General features: G+C 41.2%; 1 protein-coding gene across 3 annotated transcripts in view; it reads left to right on the forward strand.

Annotated features, from left to right (window-relative positions):
* Window positions 1-22,263, forward strand: part of Trpc4 (transient receptor potential cation channel subfamily C member 4) — a 157,085-nt gene that overhangs the window by 35,655 nt on the left and 99,167 nt on the right. For all 3 annotated transcript variants that reach the window (XM_075950694.1, XM_075950696.1, XM_075950697.1), the window contains exon 2: window positions 3,154-3,558. In XM_075950694.1, coding sequence (XP_075806809.1) covers window positions 3,181-3,558 — 378 coding nt within the window. In that variant the 5' untranslated portion in view covers window positions 3,154-3,180. The remainder of the gene's footprint in view (window positions 1-3,153; window positions 3,559-22,263) is intronic.

The following is a 22,263-nucleotide window of genomic DNA, read 5'->3' on the forward strand; positions in this document are numbered from 1 at the left end:
CCCTATTAAATCCTAAGAGTCTTCGTATTTAAAAATAAGTATAATCTTTATTTCTCTCTTTAAAATCCTAGGGTGTCATAATATTTTAGTTAGTAAAGTGGGTTTTTTTTTTTATTGCTGTTGCTATTTCATACCAAGTTCCTAAGTATGTGTAGTAGCTCGTCCCCATGGACTCAAGCCGGAGTTCTCACAGCACGGGATCTCATGAGCAAACATGTACCTAGATGGCGAATATTCATGTACCCTTTCCAATATTTATTGAAAATGGAGATATCTATGCATTTCCTTAGTTTTATTTGAAACCCACATTCCCCGTTCATGACCCTGCGGAACGATGCAGATCCTTCAGGGAATATGCATTCGGAACCATGAATATCCAGAATTTGTTTCCTTGTGCACATTTATGCTGTTTAATGATGGTTGTAAATTCTTTTCTGGTTGATGTGAAATCCCAGCTGTCTCTATTTTGCCCTTAAATCTCCTAACCTACTTAAGAAAAGTGAATTTTGGGTTCTGTCTAAAGTCATATTGCAGGCTTTAAGTTCTTACCTGTTAATCCTCATCTGCTATCTACTTCTTTGAAACCTGACATGATGAAGAATTGTTTTATTTATAAAGGGACGTTAAAAGGGGGAGGGGACCTCAAAGTTCTGTCATCATGAGGGGGAGATTTTTTCTTTTGCTCCAGGAAGCTCATCACAAAGATGTAGGACTGTACCAGGCTTTTATCAACATTTTTGGTCAAGGTATTTTCTGCTCTCAGCGCCCTGCTCTTCCCACCCTTGAGTGGCAGGTCTGCAGGTGCTGATAAGTGTGTTTTCCCAGGAACCCATCAGCCTTATGTGCTGCCTCCCCTTCTCCTGCATGCACACAATGCGTCCTCCAGCAACAACAAGGCCAAGTTTAGTGCTACGGCGGCAGCGCATCCTTTCCGTGTTCTTGAAGGTTTTAGCGGCAGAGTTGTGCCTCACTTCTGTTTCTAGGTTTCAATACCCCTCCTTAAACATTTGGATTTTATCCAGTGTATATAAACTTTAATTGTGTTTCAAATATGTCCAGAACATTTCATGAAAGCTATTATATATACTTTTTTAAATGCCAGAGTTTGAAAGATGATAGAGACCTTTCAAGGCACTCAGTTTGATTCTTATCTTCTTACTTATTCTTTGTTCTGTGTTGGTTTCCTCTGCTATGGACAAACAAACAGGTTTTCTTAGATGTCTTACACCCGTTTTATCTCTGAAAGACAGTATCTTTCTCTCAGGCTAGTATCGCTTTAAAATGTACTTGAATGGGTTCTGTTTGTGGAAGTTAACTGGATTCGATGAAATAAATTTTATTTAAAACTAATTTCTCTTCTTCTGCCTCCCATCTTTCCCCCAAGTTCTCCAACACCTAATGTTCTTTCCACTGGCATCTTATTTGTATTTTGTAAATGGGAAGTAAAAAGTAGATCTTCGTTTTTTATTTATGACATTATTAGTAGTATTAGGAAGAAGAAATAGAATGGAGTTGTTTGCCGTTCCTTTGACCAGTTCCAAATCTTGATGAATTATTATTTCTACAGATTTTACTTGTGACATACATGTGTTTAATTTACTTGTAGTTTAATTTCACCTGTGTTTACTTTCTTAGCAAAAATATATGATTTTGTAAGGAACATTAGACCCAAGAACATAAGAACAGGTTGCAATAACAGAAGTTTGTACTCCATGGGAATGGAACAGAAATGCTGAGTGTCACAATAGGACACATGTAGACTGGTCCAGGCGGAACTAGCGTATGAGGTCTGTGGCACTTATCCTAAGTTTTCTTTTTGGATACAAACTTCGGGCTCCGAAACAGGCCCTGAGGAAATGGCTCACCCCTCCCTTAAAGACAAAGATTTTAATAGGGACACTAGTGCAAAAATTGGGTTTCAAGATCAGATCCTCAAAATGAGAGAGAGAAATGGGATCATAAAGACTTTAATTTGAGCCTGGCGGTGGTGGCGCACGCCTTTAATCCCAGCACTAGGGAGGCAGAGGCAGGCGGATCTCTGTGAGTTCGAGACCAGCCTGGTCTACAAGAGCTAGTTCCAGGACAGGCTCCAAAACCACAGAGAAACCCTGTCTCGAAAAAACAAAAAAAAAAGACTTTAATTTGTTTTTAATATATTAGAAGAATACTGACACCTCCTAACCCTTATGTAATAGAAATTATTCTTCTCTTATTTCACAATACATCAAAACAGCCTCAGAATAATTAAATTATACTCAGGCTTTCCTTAACTAATTTGTGTGTGTAATATTAATAAATGTGACACACTCATTCATACATAGTCTATGAAGATACCGGAAAAGAAGAAAATGCCAATTTTAACGTACTAAACAGCTACGGGTTATGAAATAACGGTCTTAGGTACTATCCTCTACCTAGATATTAGAAAATTCATGATAATTTAATCTGGAAGCCAAGCATGGAAACTTAATTACATGATTGTTTGGATCACCAATGGAATGAAGCTCTCTGCAAACAACTCAGTTTCTCAAGTTTAAAACTGTTAAGTGTGCTCGTATTTGAGGCTTGAGAGATGGCTCAGCAGTTAAGATTACTTCTTGCTCTTCCAGAGGATCCGAGTTCATTTCCTGGCACCTATGCTGGATGACACACAAATAGATCCAGGGGATCCAATGCCCTCTTTTATAAATGCCCTCCATGGGCACCTTTAGTCTTGTGCACATAACTGCACATATACACACACATGATGTGTGATGTCCTTCTATATATGTGTTGCTTTTATTGGTTGATGAATAAAGCTGTTTCGGCCAACGGCTTAGCAGAGTAAAGCCAGGCGGGAAATCTGAACAGAGATATATAGAGAGAAAGTAGGCAGAGTTAAGGAGATGCCATGTAACTGCCGAAGGAGACAGACACTATACTCTTACCAGTAAACCACAGCCTCATGCCGAACACAGATTAATAGAAGTGGATTAATTTAACATGTAGGAGTTATTAATGACATTTTTAAAAAAAGAAGTGTTAACTTCTGCTTTCTAGGAGAGGCACCATCAGTGGGGACACTGTTGTCATTGATGATTGTGTCTGACAGCGTGTGTGATGCCTCGGATGCATCCTGATGCTCACAGTTTGCTTCCTCTGTGTATTTTCCAGAGATGACGGACTAGCATGGCCTGAAGCATGGCTCAGTTCTATTACAAAAGAAATGTCAACGCCCCCTACAGAGACCGCATCCCCCTGAGGATTGTCAGAGCAGAGTCTGAACTCTCACCCTCTGAAAAAGCCTACTTGAATGCAGTGGAGAAGGGGGACTATGCGAGTGTCAAGAAGTCTCTCGAGGAAGCTGAGATTTACTTTAAGATCAACATCAACTGCATCGACCCCCTTGGGAGGACTGCTCTTCTCATCGCCATTGAGAACGAAAACCTGGAGCTGATTGAACTGTTGCTGAGTTTCAACGTCTATGTTGGCGATGCACTGCTTCATGCTATCCGGAAAGAGGTGGTGGGAGCCGTGGAGCTGCTGCTGAACCACAAAAAGCCAAGTGGAGAGAAGCAGGTGGGCTTGAAAGTGGTGTATCTGGTTATTATGCCTATAGAAAGGCATTTTAGATTTGCAAACACTCTGAATGTGTGTGTGTGTGTGTGTGTGTGTGTGTGTGTGTGTGTGTGTGTGTGTGTGGTTTTCCTTTTGGTCTTTCATTTCATTTCAAGAATCTGGGCTATCAAACTGTAATTTGCTAGATTATTTTTCTGTTTAACCTCTTTGCCTGTTGTGGGTCTCCGCGTCTTCCGGAAAAGTGGATACCCCCATCTAAACTTGATATTGTCTGTTAATACACTCTCAAGGCTTCTTTGTAAATTCATCCTTAAAGAAGAAGAAGAAGAAGTAATTGCTAGAAAGAAGCTCAGCTCTGCCTGTAGGACAAGACATTTATTAGTGGCAGAAGGGTAGCAAAACTTTCTTGCTCTGAGAAGAGATGAATGTAGGTACAGCGCAGACGGTTATGCTTACTGTCCGCGTGTTTATCACTATAGAAACAGAGCGACGATAGATGGGAGCAAGAAAGGGATGTTTTCATCTGTCTGGATCTTTTGCTTTGTCACTGCCCACTGCTGTGCTAGAAAGGCCTGTTTGATCTTGTTTCCTAGACCTTGACCCCTTGACTTCCCTGCATCAAGGCTAATGATGGATTAGTTGCAGATGCTACCATGGCTCCCAAAATCTTTCAAAGATGCATCTAGATAGTTCTAGCAACTTCTGTCCTTTTGACAACACACGGTTTTCTGTGTCTGAATATTGACAGTGTGTGTGGAGTCACATAGCCTGTCTGTGCTCTGTCTACTCTTGTATTTGCTTCTTTGAAGCACTTTTATCAATATCTTCACAGTTGATGGGTTGACAACTGTAGCCGAGCATCTCTTTGAGTTTTGAGATACCTTGTTTCTCATGGGGCATTCTCAAATCTCATCCTCATTCACTCCTACTTCTTCCCTGAATCAAAATATTGATAAACTAACCCTCTAAGGAATCATACTTCTCTGCTTATTGCTTTGCCATTTTGGTTGTTGTTTGTTTCAGATACAGTTGTGGGTCATCTTGTTACACTGTTAAACTTCATGGATAGGATCATTGACCCTTGGAAACTTGAGATAACCTACTTTGGGGCATACAAGACACAGCCACACCTAGAGACAAGCTCGTTTTTAGATCCCAGGGTTTCACCACTAAGGGGTTTCAAACACCCCAATGGAAAATGGAGGAATCTGGTTTAATGTGTGTAAGCTAAAGTCTTACTGTAAGCTCTTACTGTTAGAGCTGCATCGTTGTGACATGGCTTTGAAGAGTAACCAGCTCAGGGGAGCAAAGGTTTCGGAAATTACAGCTCGTAGTTGCATTGTTTTCTCGCCGTGGGCTGTGCTGTAAGACAGAACAACACGGTGGAGAAGATATGATGGAGAGAACTGCTCACCTCCTCACAAGACCCCAGAGAAAGGACAGATGGGTCAGAGAAAACCTACACCCTTCAAGGGCACAGCTTCCAGGATCTCTTTCCTCTTCCTGGGTCCTCCTTGCAAGAGTTTCTGTCATTTCTCAGTAATGACATAGCCCACCAATCTAGACATAATGTATTCATGAGGAGAAAGACCTCAATCGCTTCCTGAAAGCTCTGCCTTTTAACACTGCCCTGGGACCAAGGCTTCAATACAGGAGCTTCTAGGGGACATTGAAGACCCAAGCTGCTACCCCTAAGTCAACTTTCGTCTTTAAATTTATGTCTGTCATCATACCCCTAAAGCATTTACATGTTTAGTAGCAACATACTATATTTCTTCTTGTTTAACTTCATGTAGGTAGCCATAGGCCAGGGGTTAGGTTTTCCATGTAGACCATCAGTAGCCGAGAAGTCTCTGGAACAAAATAGCCAGTTAATGTGATTTTCATGTGTTACTGAAGGAACTCATCAATTCTGCTTTGTAGAGGGTTCTCCAGCGTTCCTTTAGACAATGACATTTGAGCTAACCAGAGAAATCTGGTGTCTGGAGAAGGTACCTGCTATTATGAGAGTGTTTGTTGGAAAATGTTCAACTTTTGAGCTAAGTCCTCATCTCACAAGTAGGTCCTGGCTCCTTACAGGCACTTGGACCCAGATTATTAATAGAAAGTAGTAAAGGTTTGCAGTCTGCCAGGGCGCTGATGCTTCCCAGGCTGCGTGTTTCTGGAAGATGTCTATCATATGAGTCTTCTGGCCAAGAATTCCTTTTCTATTTGTGCGTTTTAGAATTCCACCCCGGGGAAGGATAATAAAGGAACACTGCCCTTTTTGATTTGAACTTGATCATTTCTGAAGAACTAGGCTACCTCAGAGTTCCTGGGGTGCTCCACATGGAAATGAGGCGTCGGCAGCTTGAATGTATTGAATGTATAAAGTTAATCCATAAAAGTCCATAAACAATGTGTTGAGAGCCGCGTTGATTGTTAATGTTTGGCTGTGCATGGATTATTTCATTATATAATACATCTTTCAGATACACACAACATCTCTTGAAATGTTAGTTTTCCATACATCATGTGATGTGGGAAACAAGTATATTTTTAACTGGACTTCCAACCCCCCCCCAAATAAAGTTTAACTTTTTAAGTAAGGCTTACATTTATTGAAATTATCTTGTGTGTTGGGGTAATACAGCCAATTCTAGATGTAGAGTTACATATTCATCCTGAAATATTTTGACATACACCAATACTAATGTGAGGTCTCTGGTTTATTAAACACAAAGACAGTAATAATCTAGTAGGTTTAATAAATGTAATTTGAAGTGAAGGCCAAGATGTGGTTCTAATATAAAACCACTAAAATTAAGATCCTGAAATACGTTGTGCCTTATAGATATATAATTATTTTATAAATTTGTCACGGGCTACATTTGTTTTCCTCTGGAAAAGACCCAGTGTTTGGTGGCATGCTAAAATCATCAGTGCTGGGAGACATCAAATGAATTGGGGTACTTCTTAATTACACTCGCTGGGGAGCAATTTCTGCCTCAGCCTGCTAGGCCTTGTGTGGAGTCCAAAAACAGAGAGCGTTCCTAGTTTCAAGAGTGTTAAGCTCTAGTTCTGAAGAAAGAAAAGGAAACAAATCCACTATGGAATTAAGAATAAAGGTGGTCACAACAGAAAAGGTAGCGGGAAGAAAAATCTATAATCTTTATGAAGTTAAAATAACTGAATTTGATGAACACACTCTGTTACAGGGTCTGGGGTGTGAGGGCAGGAGACAGCTATAAGGGAAAGAATAGGGGTGTTTGGTTTAATACCTTGGGAAATTATATGAGAATGCATTGGCTGAAGTAGACTCTATGAGAAAAAGGCCTAGGGGACCAGATTGGATATATTTAGCTTTTAACGGATATTGATAACTCAAAGTTAATTAAAATTGGAGGTCAAAATGGAACTGGATAAGTAGATAGATTAAAAAATAAGGACAGTAAAGTAAACAAATGACTCGTATCTCTGTAGCTCCTAATGTAGCTTTTCACCTTTTACTCTTAGTCTTCACTGATATATTTATGGGTCTTTAGCATATCAAGTAACATTTCTCAATGTGGCTTTTAATGAAAAGGTTTAATTTTCCTAGTTGAGTGGAAGATAGCCATGTAACTCCTTCTGTATTAAATGTTGCTCTTCATAAATTGGGTTTTGGCATGTCAAGCTTTTTTAAATCATTGGCATAATAATGAAAAGAACAATAGTTGATTTTTTGGGGTACAGTGAGAGAGCACAGCAAGCCTATGATTCTCGACCTCTGTGAGAAGGTGGTACACTGTGTACTCTCACTGGGACAGCCCTCTTGCTAGCAACCTTACACTCATCTCCTTGGGTACGTTTTGGTTTTCTGAACTTTTCTCTACCCTTCTGAGAACCTCACTTCCCTAGAGACAGTGGCCAGGGATGATTTCCCGGTCTTCTCAGTTGATTGGTTAGTCAGCTTTGAACTGTTTCCAGCTGACATTCCTTATAGATGTCTTCAGAGGCCAGATCAATGACAGTGACCTTTGCCCCAGTATAGCTGCATCGGGAAGCCGAGCGGGCTTTCCCACGCTTCATTCACACCAGTGGTTCTTTGACTTCAGCATCCTCAGAATCACAGGGAGGGCCTGAGGGATGCTGGGGGTTCCACCTCTGGTTTCTGACACAGCAACAACTTTGAAATGACGCTCTGAAATTTACACTTCTAAGAAGTTCCCAGAAGAGGCTCCTGCTTGTCTTGACCTAAGACTAAGGGAAGCTGTGGCTTAGGGGATGCTGAAACTGGTAGAACACACACACTTCTCTGTGTTGGATGTTAAACTATCTGGTGCTAACCTGGTTTCCAGGAGATTCCCACTAATCCCTTGAAATCCTGTTAGAATGATATTATTGACTAGTTCAGCAGTGAGATCCTAGAGTAGTTAGTTCAGTTGAAAATACATTGATCAGGAAGTGTTCTCATTTTCATTGTCGTCATTTGTCTTTAAAGGATTCATTTTCTGGATCAATGAAGGTTTAGATGTCCATGTTTCCCATCAGCATTGTTTGAATCATTTATTAGAAGCCCTGGACAGATATGCCCAGTTATGAGCTCTGAGGGTGCCAGAGCTTAGCAAGCACAGTGAAGAGAAGGTTCAAACTATCTCATGAAGAGTAGATTGGAGGCTGAGAAAAGTTGATAGCAGCAAATGTATTACTTGGTGTGTAATCTCTTCTCGTTTAAATGAAGTGACAGTGGGTGACTGATTGGCTTTTGCTTTGCACAGTTCTCACACTGTCTCTTGTGTAACTGAGTTATGGTATTTCTTCTTGGCTCCTTACAGAATGTACATGGGCTTGCTTAAAATGGCGATTACGTTTTATCAGTAGGGAACACTAGTATAACCGTACTTGTGCATAGTAACAGCAAGCGTAAGGAACTGAAATAGGCATAACTATTTATTTAGAGTTCATACTCTGGATTTTATTCTTCTGTCTGTGACTGTCTGGCCTGCATAGATGCACATGTGTGCCTGGTGTCTGCAGAGCGATTGTTTCCCCTAGAACTGGAGTTCTGGCTTGTGTGCACCGCCGTGTGGGTGCTGAGAACCCAGGTCCTCTGCAAGAGCAACAAGTGCTCTTAACCCCTGAGCCATCCCTTCACCCTCGGAACAAATTGTAAACTAATACTGGCGCCCCACAGCAGATCTAGAACATATCTGTGATCACTTGTTATCTCATGTGAGCTCAGAGGAGGCTTCATGGACAGTTCTTTTGTTTTTGCCATTTATTTTTCTTTTTTAAAAAATTTTTTATTGCTTTATAAATAATACCATTCAAAATTTCCACTTCCTCCTCTCCTCCCATTTCCCTCCCACTCACCCCCCCTTCCAGTCCTAATAGAGGGCAGGGTACCCTGCCCTGTGGGAAGTCCAAGGCCCTCCCCACTCCATCCAGACCTAGGAAGGTGTGCATCCAAACAGACTAGGATCCCAAAAAGCAGCACATGCAGTAGAGACAAATCCCAGTGCCATTATCATTGGCTTCTCAGTCAGCCCCTATTGTCAGCCACATTCAGAGAGTCTGATTTGATCACATGCTTGTTCAGTCCCAGTCCAGCTGGCTTTGGTGAGCTCCCATTAGCTCATGCACACTGTCTCAGTGGGTGGACCACCCCCTCGTAGTCCTGACTTCCTTGCTCATCTTCTCCTCCCTTCTGCTCTTCAATTGGACCTTGGCATTTGATTAAGAGTGGCTAACTTGATTGAGTCAATCTGAGTAGCTAACTACAGTTATCTAAAGGGATTGGTGTCAGGATTCTCTTACCTACCACAGCCTGTGCATGCTCAAGTTTCTTATAGACAGAGGTTAATATTTGCATAGAAGCTGTATGTAGGGAATCATCTGTAAGTTACAGACAACACTTGCTGTAACTCCCCGAAGACCTATAATGTTAAAAGTGTGGTCCTCAGCTTGTACAGCTATCTGGGGGTGGAGGGGACTGTGAGATGGAGCCCTGTGACAGGTCTTCAGCTTGCTGAGGGCACACCCTTCCTCTTCTGCTCTCTCCCTGGCTCTGGGTGAGGGGAATGGCTAACCCCAGTGTATATGCACGCTCCTATCATGACGTCATACTGTGCCATCATCCCAGCTCCAAATGAGTGCAGCCACTGGCTCTCCCAACTTGTGAGCCCAGAGGAACTTATTTCTTTGCAGGTCGGTATGTCAGGCGAGTCCTGCTGAAACAGAAACCGAAGCCCCCATGCTTACTGTAATTTTCATGTCTAATAAATTCTTGGATTGTCTGGAGAAAATCAAGAAAAAAACTATATTCAATTCGGAGGTTGTTTTTAATTTTTGCAACTGTTTTCGATCCACAGCGGTTGGCTGGATCTACTGACACAGAAGGCCAACTGGACTTAACTGGCCCCTTTTTCAGCTTCCTGAATGACAGCATTGAATTAAGAGTTCATTTTTACTGGCTCTTACGGGAGCCATACAAACTTCATGGAACACTTATCCAAGGCAGTCTCTGTTAAGTAGTAGAGGTCAACAAACTAGGAACAAATGCAGGGACATGGGTACTAAAGTAGAGAAAGTCCAGGTCAGAGGTCAGCGTTTAACTGTTAGGGATATGCAGAGAGGAAGCCTAGTGCAGGTTTGATTGCTTGCACTGGCTTTATTAAACTCCTTCTTTGGTCATCTCATACGCTGCCTCAGCAATTGAGAGCATGCCACAGCCTGGAAATAAAACCTAGTAATCTTGAGCACCGTGGCTCTGCAGAACTATTCAGCCAGAGGCTCCTGGTGTATCTCGATAACGTTAAAATCTCGGGATTCACGGAACTTGCCCGATTTCCTCCTAGACGGTTGCAGGAGGGACTGGCAGTCACAAAGGAGACGCTGCTGGCACACTGAGGAATTGCTGGAAGAGGGAGGTGAGAACGGCACATTAGCGGGAGTGTGGGAGATGAATGTCAGGCCCAGCATACATCAGTGCTCCGGTGGAAGGCAGGGCTTCTGCCAGCAGCTTGCTTCTGAGCTGATCCTTGATGGCTGAGCCTCTGCAGGGACAGACACTGCCATCTTGCTGGAGGAGGATTTTCTACAAGGCAACACGGAACTTTCCCCTCATTTGCCTTTGTTCAGATGGGGTGAAAGCCCTGCCCCCTTTGACACTGGCCCTTTCTGTACACCTCAAGTGTTTCAATGAAAAATGAACTGCTGTGTTCCTTGCATATACCTTCATAATAAAAATAACAGAAATGAAAATCCTTCCCCTAAAAACATAGATGACTTAGTAGGTTTGGGACAGATCCTAGAGGTGGAGCCCGGGGCATCATCAGTTATACATACCTGGTTTTCACTGTTTCTCCCTTACCATCCACCACATCTGATCAACAGGGAGGGAAATAGCTGAAGGTAGAGAAATAAACACTAAAGGAGATGACATGTTCTGGGTGAGGATGTGGTTTGGATCCTAAGCACTCTCCAAGGGTCAGGGTGTGGAAGGCTGGGTCCTCAGCTCATGCTTACGTGAACGCCTGTGCTGTCTTTAGAGGGTCACGTCAGGTGGAATGAAGGTAGGTCACTATGGCTATACCCTGACCTTTTGTTGTTTACTCTCCGTTTCTGGGCACCATGAGGTGAGCAGCTTTTTTCTACCCCGCATTTTCTGGCATGGCATATTATCTCACCACAGGTTCGAAGCAAGGAGGGGACTTCCTGTGGATGAGACTTCCCTTTAAGCTGTCTCAGACATCTTGTGGGTGACAGAAAGTGGGCAAGCAGAACAAGCAAAGACTCAATACGAAATTGTAATTTCTTCATTTGTTCCCTGTGGTGTGTCACCTGGAAAGTGATACAGCCTACCATGTTATTCCGCTCTCCACCTCTGTGGCAAAGCATCTGAGTTAAAATACCAGGACAGGCTCCAAAACCACAGAGAAACCCTGTCTCGAAAAACCAAAAAAAAAAAAAAAATACACCTTTTCCTCTCCGTAAATTTTCAATCTCCTGTTCAGAGAGCAGTTTTCTGTCCATGGTGGGTAGGCTCGGCTGCTTTGGAACCTGTGGTGAGGCAGTATATAGTAGTGGAAATGGGTTGAAGAGAAAGTGGCTTAATTTATGGCAACCAGCAGGCAGACACAGGCAACAACCCCACCCTTAACCCCTCAAGCACATTTAAGGTAACTGACTCAATCACATACCCAGTTAGCCAGTTTATAGCCAGGTAATTGGCCCATATCCTAGGACCATTCTGTATCTATGCTATCATTTGAGTTCCAGACATTTTATCATTAGAAGATATTGATGTACCTTTGGATGCCAGAGGTCCATAGTTTTTTTATTGTTATTCATTCTGTTTTATATCTTCTGTGACTGAGAAATTTTTTGAGTGAACAGTCTATATTTATCATGCATTTCTTCAAAGAGATTAAACTATTGGTAAAAGTATGCCAATATATTTATATATTTTTATATTTTATTTATATATTTTTATATTTTATTTATTTATTTTTATATTTATTTATTTATATATATTGAACCAATCTTGAATTACTCAAATGAAACCAAGTTGATGATGATGTAGGTTCTTATCAATGGTGTTCTTTAAATTTGAGGAATTATATTGTGAAAATTTACACATATATTTGTCAAGGAAATTCACTTATAGTTTTCATTGTTTGGTCTTTTCCATTTCTAGTTATGGTCTTTTCCATTTTCTTTTTCAGGGTAATGCCGATTTTGTAGAATGAGCTTGGTAAAGTTCTGTTCCTTTGTATTTCATTGGACAGTTTGAGGGCACTGGCTCTTCTTGATATGCTTACAACAATTCAGTGTTGAGTTCATCTGCTCATGAGTCTTTCTTTATTGGGAAACTTTTTGTCGCTGCTTTAATGTTATGGAATAATTGTTTAACTATGTAAATATGAAGCCGGGCGATGGTGGCGCACACCTTTAATCCCAGCACTCGGGAGGCAGAGGCAGGCGGATCTCTGTGAGTTCGAGACCAGCCTTGTCTACAGAGCTAGTTCCAGGACAGGCTCCAAAGCCACAGAGAAACCCTGTCTCGAAAAACCAAAAAAAAAAACTATGTAAATATGTATTGCATTTATTTAATTATGTAAAGATGTGTTCCTGTTTTACCTTGCCTGCCTAAGGCACCTGATTGGTCTAATAAAAAGGTGAAAGGCCAATAGTGAGAGAGGAGGTATAGGCAGGGCTTCCTGGCAGAGGGAATAAATAGAAAGAGGAATTATGCTCAAAGAAGAAAGAAAGGGAAGGAGGAAAAAGAGACACCAATGAGATGCCAGGAGCCCATCAACCAGACACAGAAGAAACAAGAAAGTAGGGCATATAGAATGAAAGAAAGGTAAAAAGCCCCGATGCAAAATGTAAATGAATAGAAACACGTTAAAGTAGCTTAAAAGAGCTAGTAGGACAAGGCCAAGCTAAAGCCAAATATTTATAATTAATAATGAGTCTCTGTGTCTTTATTTGGGAGCTGGTTGGTGGCCCAAAGAAAATTCCAACTATACTTTAATTTTTGTCGTTATTTATATTATTTCTATATGCCTGATTTAATTTTGGTAGGTCGTATGTGTCTAGGAAAGTACCCATTATTTTCTAGATTTCCTTTGGATACAGTGAGAAGTATATATCTTGTTTCTTTTAGATATCTGTTGGGTCCATTTAATCTGTGGTGTTGTATAACTCTGACATTTCTTGGTTTATTTTTTATTTTGAATGCTCTATTGAAAGAGGAGAACAGGGTACAGTGAAATCATCCACTCTTGTTGTATGAGGATAATTTGAAATTTTATGTCTATTATTGTTTTATGAAATTTGAAGCACTAATGCTTGGTGCCTATGTTTTCATAATTGTTTTATCTTCCTGATGAATGGCTCTTTTTATTAATAGCCTTTGCAATCTCTTGATAATAATTTTGACTCAAAAATCTACAATACCGGCTATCAGAATAGCTAAAGTGATTTATCTTTGAGTTTTGTTCATTTCTAAGATTGAATCCATTCTTGAACTTCCAATTTGTGGATGTCTCTACCAGTGGGTATAATTCTTAGAGACAACCTATGGTTGGATACAGTTTTATAATGCAGTCAGATATTGTGGGTCTTTCTATTAGTGAGTTGAGGCATTTACACTTGAGTTTATTATTGACACATATTTGCTAATTCTTGTTGACTTTTTTTTCTGGTGGCTTAGACTACCATTCTTCACTTTCTTTCCTGTTAGTATCAGACTTGGTTGGCTTGTTAGAACTGATGGATTAATATTTGCTATCCCTTTCATTTGTCCTAGATTTTTCTTTCCTGGGCCCTTGTGATTGGCCCTATCATTATTTTCTGTATATTAATATTAAGACTTCACTATGCTGTTTGGCGGTCATGAACTTCACTTGAATTTCCCTGTCAATTAAAAAAAAAAAGATAGCTTTATAGGCTATCGCCATCTTAGTTGACTGTTATTTACTTTCTGGGTTTGAATTTTTGACTGACCCTATATTGGTAATTGTGCTTATGTTAGTGACTTAGTAACTTGATACTTTCCACTTATAGCCTTTGTGGTGTGTGTGTGTGTGTGTGTGTGTGTGTGTGTGTGTGTGTGTGTAAAATGCATATACACATGCATGTGTGTATCTGTATGCATGATGTTTATTTTTAGGTATATGTTCATTTGAGTACATGCATGTGGGTATCCATGCACAGTGTACCCAAACGTGTAGATGCAAAAGGTAACCCTTCGATGTCATTCCTCAGTTACCTTCCTCTTTTTTTATTTATTTACTTTTTGATTGACCTGGTGTTCTGCAATTAGGATAGGTCAATGGTCAGCAAGTCCCAGGGATGCACTTTTTCTACCTCTCCAGTACTGGGCTTACAAATGTAGGTCACCATGTCTTTATTTTGTTAATGTGGGTTCTGAGGACAGTGGAGCTGTCTCTTCAACCCCTTGCAGCTTTGAATATTGTTTCTTTCCTTGTAGTTTTGCCCTCCTGCCTATAACACCCCACAACAAGTTTTTCTTGTTGCACCTCCTAAAGAAATTGTCTAGTCCTGTCTCTGAGTTTGTGAATACCTGTTGTGTTTGACTGCCTGTTTCTAGTCCAGGTAATTTTCTACCCTAGCTTTATTTAATTTCTTATGTCTTTCATGTTTATCTCAGCGGTTTCTTCTGTTTATGCATCTTGATCATATCTGGAGTTATTAGATACTGTTATTTTCTTCCCCTTATTTGTTATCGAAGGTGGTTGCTCATCTGAAGTCTGAGCATCTCTTGCCAGGCGCCTGTCACTCACTTGGCATGGTCTTCATCACCTCTCCCTGTCACTTCGCTCATCTTTTCCTAACACTCTGCCCCAGTTACACTTTGCTTTGCTTGCCAAATACCATCCTGGACTTCACCACACTCCCAGGTCCTTACACAGAACTGACATTGACTATTGGCAGAATTATGTAGGCTCGTGATTTTTTCCCTCTTCCTTTTTCTCTAGAACTCACATTCCACCACTTTCCACTTGCTGGTGGCTTCACAGACTCAGTGGCTCATCACTGTGGCCTCTCATCAGCACCCACGCTTTCCCTCGTGCCTGACTGTAGCGTGTATCTGAAACATGTGTTCAAGGTCTAGGCATGCTCCCATGGCACTAGTGGGAAGTGCAGGACCTTTAATATATGGAGTCAATGAGAGGAGCTATGTCACGGGTAATATACTGTAAGGTTAGTGAGCCTCTAAGACAGTCATGATGTGCCCCACAGACCCAAGCATCAAGAAATCTGTCATGGACTGAATCTTCTAAACCCGAGCCAAAGGCAACCCTTTGTCTTTTTACGCCGATTATCCCAAGTTTTCGGTACAGTAACAGATAGTTTGTGGACACACTCCCTTTATAATATCATCTGGCAAAATCCCAGTCTCCACCCTCTCTTTTGTAACCAGGAACCCAGAGAAGGCTGCACAAAGGTATGCAGCCATCTGGACTATGTTTGGTTCTGTAGGCATGATGATTCATTGTGAGTGAGTATGTGTGGTTCCCACTTGTCTTCATGATTAGCTCTTTTCCCCTCTTCTCCCAGACATGCAGCAAGACCGTGAGACATGTTTCCTACTCCCTCACATAATAGCTCTCATCTTTGCTCGTATTAATAGCATTGGTTGTTTAGAGGAGCTTCAAGTCCTTGTTCCGCTGTACCGCTCTCAGCATCCTGTATCTCACACCGCACGGTCGTCGGCTCGGCGGTCTGTTTTCTCAATACCCTTTACAGCTCCTTGCTCATCTTCTCGAAATCTAAATTTTGAAATGTCAGCGAGTTCAAACCTCTAACTACTATTTTTTCTCCCTGCGCTCACTTCTCGCTTGCAAAATGGCATTCAGGCTCATGGCTTTAAATACTACTTGTATGTCGATAACTGTCAGATGTGGAGGTGCGCGTGTCATTTCAAGACTAACGTGAAAAGACTATAACCTGAACTCCTTTGTGTCTCTAAACCTCTGCTCTGAGAATGCTCAGGTCTGGGTATTCTGGGTATTCTGTCATCCTTGATCTCTCTGTGTGGAATTTCAATTTCACATCCCATAATATTCAATTACCAAATCCCAATGGCTTCACTTTGGTAACCTATCCCGTTCTACCCCACCTGTCAAGTTCTCCACTGTGATTTTTCTCTTCCCTTGATGACCGCCTTCCTCCTCTTTAGTGTCCTGCATCCCTTTAGTCCGTTCTCAATGCAAACACTAGATCGGTTCTGTGTTGGGTGCCCATGTCAGGTTGTCTCTCTGCTCAAACTGTCCCAATGCCTTTTCAGTTCTCCATGAAGTAACAGCCACAGCTCTGAAAATGAGTCACATTGCGTGTGTGTCATTGCCTACTTTCTCCCAGTGCTGGCGTCTGCACCCTTCCACCACAAACTGTCCTGCTATTCAGTGGATTCATTCTCCATATTTACAGCCACCGTCCCCTCTTCCAAGAGTGTTCTTCCCGTAGTCGCAGCATTGCTTGACCCTCTCATCCTTCAACGTCCCAGCCTCATTTCCTTTTGTCAATAAAAGGGGTAATTTATCTCTCTTCTATGTTTCCTTTCTTCTTCCTCCACTGTGGCTTTCTTTGTGAACCCTATAATTCGACGTTCTTCCATTCTTAATACATCCCTCAACTTGTTTACTCAGAGATGGTGTCTTTATTATTTCTCTGAATGAAGACAAGGACGTTGTCTCATTGCTAGATGCCTGAAAGCTGACAGAATGAGTGACCAGAGCCCCAACTGCACCTTGCAGTTAGTGAGTGGTTGGAAGGATGGAACTTCGCCCATACAAACCACAATTAATGCAAGCAGGACAGCTAACGCTGTGTGGAGAACACATGTGTGCAAAATAAAGACATGGGTTTATTGATCCTTAGAAGGAACATGCTCCTATGATATGATTTGATATGATATGATATGATGGAGTCATATCATCTGGTGAGACTAAGAGAGGTACCACAGAAATGACAGTGATGGTAAAGATACCAATTACAATCATGAGAACAGGCTAGACTTTATGAAAATCCTATGCACAAAATGCTTATCTGTCTAAATTTGACTCTAGTCCCTAAAAGAATCGAAAGTCAAGACTATACTCAGCATTTTGCTGATGAGAAAAGCGAAGAGTTAACAGGTGGTTCCTTTAGGTAGCATTCTACAAGCTGCAATTAGTGGAACAATACCTATGCCCACACACTACCAGCCCGATAAAGAATCGTCATGGATGGCTAAGGGCCAGGGAGTTTCAAAAAGGAGATGGCAAAACACAGTCAAGGTAAGTGGAAACTCAAATAATAAGCCAGAGTCTGTGTGTAATTGCTAATTCCTAGGAAGTTACATTTAAACTCAGCTTGTTAACATCTTGTTAAAGGTCATTTAATCGATTCTCCTTCACTGTAACTTACAGTACCTATATAGACAGAGGATATTCAAGCTTATTATTTTGAACACGGGCATAGCAGTTCATCACAAAGACCTGCATGCTCTGGGGGAGATGGCTTACAATTCTAGCAACAGAAAACCTTCTAGACCTTGACATGTATGCTTATGAAACTGCCCGCCAGGAAATGGCAGTTCTACCTTGCAGATGAATTCAGCACTATAATTGGGGCTGTGTTTATCTGAGGAGAAGCAAATGAATCTGGAGAAACTGAACAAGACAGTTCCTGCTCTTTCTCCAAACAGTCCCAGGGTTGTCATACATAACCTCCGCTGTTCAGTGATTTGTAGAGATCAACAGGCTTTCACCTTTCATCTTTACCACAGCGCTGTGGGAAGAAACTCCGAGCCGCGTTCGGTTTATGTTTCTCCAAATCTTAATCTATAATGAGAAAAATTTTAAATAATATCTACGTTAGAAAGGAGGAGAGTAGAAGCAAAAAGATACGTGCTGGTTTTGCCATTTTCATTCAGCTAAAAGTGGCTGAGGCAGGATTTAATGTGTATCATCATATCTTGGTGCTGGAGCAATTCTCAGGCTGTCAGAGTTGCCTTAGCCAGAATAAGCATAGTTTCAGGGCTGGATGGCTCAAAGGTTAGGAACACTTGCTACACTTCTAAAGAACCAGAGTTTAGCTCCCAGCACCCATGCCCAGCAGCTCACAATTACTTGTGACTCAAACTCTGGGGACCAGCGCCCTCTTCTGGCCTCCAGCAGTACCTGTACTCATGTGCGTACACACACACACACACACACACTAAATTTGAAACCAAAAATGAATAATATGTTAAGAATTCAGAGTCTAGTGTCAGGCTTTATGGATTTCTGTGTGACCATGGTAAAGGAACTTTATTAATTTTACCGAGCCTTGCCATTCTCATTTGTATAAAACAGAACATTTATCTCAAAACAATAATCCTGAAGATTGACCAAGATGAGACCCAAGATTTTAGCACAGGCCACATCCCATGGTGTTTCATGTGTTTTAGCTGTTACTTATAGCATTACCATCAGTTCCAGGCACATTTACAAGATACTGTCAGCTAGCTGACGAGTATTTGTTCATAACCTACTTCACTCATACAAGCTTTACTGCCTCTACCGTCTGCCATCCAGGTTCTCACAGTGCTGTGTTCCCCACGTGCTCCCTGAACTCCCCCAAGTCAATGGCAGTTCTCTTGGTCAGTATTTTTTTTTATTGGAAGCAAGACTTGATGTAAACTTACCATAAATAGTATGTTTAATATCATTTAAAATAAACATATTCAGGTGAGTAATTAAAATTATTTGCGAAGGTGAAAATGGAGACACGTGGATATTGTCCTTAATATTTAAGTTAGGTGTGTCATTTACCATAGCGTGGGTGGCCCACAGCACTTTCAAAAGAGCCTTGTAGGAGACAAGGAAAATGGAGTTGTGCATAGTGTGCGCTTCTGTCCCCAGCAGCTTCTTGAAGTGCTTGTTTCTCTCTTCTCATGATAATTAATAATATCCTCTTCACCTGACCACATGAAGGGCAAGAAAAGCCAGCACAAATGGACTCAACCTCTGCCACCCTCATTCTCGCAGTGAGGATGTTTGGACCATGTTCTGGTTGTTTGATACAGTTGGGTTAAGAGGAAAGGGAAGGAAAAATTAACTAGGAAACTATGAGCAGACGTGTAGAGCTATGATGACCTGGCCACTGAAGTCTGATTTGGGGAAAAGGCTGACATGCAAGATCCCCTGATGATTGGAGTCTTTGCTCACCAAGTGAGATATTGTGGTACAATAGGGTAAGATGATGCACATGTCTGGTACAGTGTAGATGCTCAACTAATGTTTAATAAAGCAGTAAAAATAGGGGAGGGAGCCTTTCCTAAACAACTATATTACAGTTCTCCAGGGCTACAGCATGAGATTTTGGGAGTATCCCTAGAGCAGACAATATTTTCTTTCTACTTCAAATATCTAATGTTGTAATATTTATTATAGAAAAGCTGGGCTTTTCTCAAATGTGTATCTTTAGAAAAACATGCAAGTGATTCCACAGTTCCGCTCTTGACAACCAGTGATACAGCCTCCTTTTGCTATCCATGGGAGACTGGATTCTCCAAGCATGTGTGACCCTCGGATGCTCCAGTCCTTTATAGAAAAGGGTACAGCAGTTACATGTGCTCCTTCAGATTAATTCTGGATTGTTTATGATACCTAATGCAGTGTAAGTGATCCACAATTGGTTAGAATTTTTTACTTTGGGAGCAAGAAAACCAAAAAAGGTCTGTATATATTCAGTGTATATGCACTTATTTATTGATTGATCTGTTTATTTATTTATTATTTTTATGTGTATAAATGTTTTACCTGCATACATGTCTGTGCACAAGTGTGTTTAGGGCAAGTGTAGGCTAGAAGAGGGTATCAGATCTCCTGGAACCGGGATTAGAGATGGTTATGAGCCACCCCAGGTTCTCTTAAGTGCTCTTAAGCCCTGAGCCATCTCTCCATCCCCAGTAGAAACATTTTTTTTTCCAAAAGCTTTTGGTGTGTGCTTTGTTGAATCTGGATATAGAACATGGGAATAAGGAAGATTATGGGTAGAGAAGTATTGTCAGCATGCTTGTCTGGGCAAAGTGTTCTCGGGCAAGAAAAGTGTGGCTTTCAGAACTCACACAAGCAGCAGGGACTGTCTAACAAGACTATAGAAACTATTCATATTCTTTTTTTTAATTTATTTATTTATTAAAGATTCCTGTCTCTTTCCTGCCACCGCCTCCCATTTCCCTTCCCCTCTCCCAATCAAGTCCCCCTCCCTCGTCAGCCTAAAGAGCAATCAGGGTTCCCTGCCCTGTGGGAAGTCCAAGGACCACCCACCTCCATCCAGGTCTAGTAAGGTGAGCATCCAAACTGCCTAGGCTCCCACAAAGCCAGTACGTGCAGTAGGATCAAAAACCCATTGCCCTTGTTCTTGAGTTCTCAGTAGTCCTCATTGTCTGCTATGTTCAGCGAGTCCGGTTTTATCCCAGGCTTTTTCAGACCCAGGCCAGCTGGCCTTGGTGAGTTCCCGACAGAACATCCCCATTGTCTCAGTGTGTGGCAGAATTTATCTCCATAGCATTTCAAATTTGGCAACGTGGTAGGAGCAGAGTCCATTTTGTTATTCCCTTAACTTTCCTTTGTGTAACTGTTTGTTTCGGATGCTTTTATGTTTCTTCTGTGAGGAAGAAATTTGCATCTTCCCTGACACAGAACTTTCTTCTAGGTTCGCTGCCACTCTAGGTAGTGGGGACAGTAAATGTGTTTCCTGTGTCACACATGTTCTTTACTGTTGTTTACCAGTTCATGTTACTGTTGCTACATGTTCTTTACTGTTGTTTACCAGTTCATGTTACTGTTTCCTGTGTCGTACATGTTCTTTACTGTTGTTTACCAGTTCATGTTACTGTTGCTACATGTTCTTTACTGTTGTTTACCAGTTCATGTTACTGTTTCCTGTGTCGTACATGTTCTTTACTGTTGTTTACCAGTTCATTTTCTGAGTTTAAACTTGGTGTTTTTCAACACTACATGCAAGGATTGAATAATAAAATATTCAGGGTTCAATTCCATGTTTGCCTTTTTTCTGAGAGAGTTCTCCTTAACCCCAGGGCTATGTAACTATTTATTATTTTTCTAAAATTATGTTGCTTTCTCGTTTTAATGTTCAAATATTTACTTCATATCACATTTACTGTTATAAACTGAATTAAAGACCTAATTTAGTTTGGGTGGAAAAATTGCTTGTGTCATTTAATAAATGATCTCCTTTTCCTTAGGAGTACAAGCTCCGCTATTCACATGCAAACATATTATAGATAACCCTCAGGGATCAGTCTGGTAAAGCAGCTGTTCAAGCGATTCATATTTTTTCCTATATTCTTGTAGCATATTCTGTATCATTTTTGGTACTCTTAGATAATTCTTCCATATTAGCTGGTGTTTATCATTTTATCAATTTCTAATATAAGAAGATCCCAACCAAATGGTATCAAATGCGTATATTTTATGGAACTTGACATAATGATGATTTTATGATTTTCCCCATATTTTAAAGATCAGAAATGTTTATGTTTTTCTCAGTTCTATCGGTTAAGCTCATTAATTTTACATTAATTCTTTGAGAATTTTGTACAATGTGTTTCGATCGTAGTTAACCCCTTTCCCAACTCTCCCCATGCCCCCTTTCCCATCCATACAACCTTGTGTTTTTTGTTTAGAAACCTTTCAATTAAAAAGAAAAAAACCTATCAAGATAAATTTATGCTTCCCAAGTGTTCCTATGTATGGAACTTTCCACTGGACTGTGGCTGCTTACCAGAGGCTAAGCTCCTAAAGAAAACTGAGGCTTCCTTTCTCAGCACTTAACTACTAATGGTTCCTAGGCTGGGGGGCGGGGCTTGGGATTTGGCTCCTCCCACCCCTCTCCAGGCTGAGATTTGGTCTGACTTGGGCTTGCATGGGTCCCCTGTGTTCCTTTGCAGCTGCATTGAGTTCCCGTGTGCACCTGCCTTGCTGGGACCTGCAGATACTCTTTGCTATATTCATACCTCTGGCTCTGCAGCCTTTCTGCTTCTTCTTCCTCAAGGAACTCTGAGCCTTGGGAGGGGGGCTGCGGTGTATATTCCCATTTAAGGCTGGGCATTTTGCCATGCTGGTTTTTGTGCAGTGGCCAGTTGTGGGTCTGTCTGTTCACTATCACCTACTGCCGATAGATTTTTCCCATATTTGGATCTTAGTCCAGATAACACGA

This window comes from Microtus pennsylvanicus, chromosome 16, assembly GCF_037038515.1.
Source record: "Microtus pennsylvanicus isolate mMicPen1 chromosome 16, mMicPen1.hap1, whole genome shotgun sequence".
Lineage (NCBI taxonomy): Eukaryota > Metazoa > Chordata > Mammalia > Rodentia > Cricetidae > Microtus > Microtus pennsylvanicus.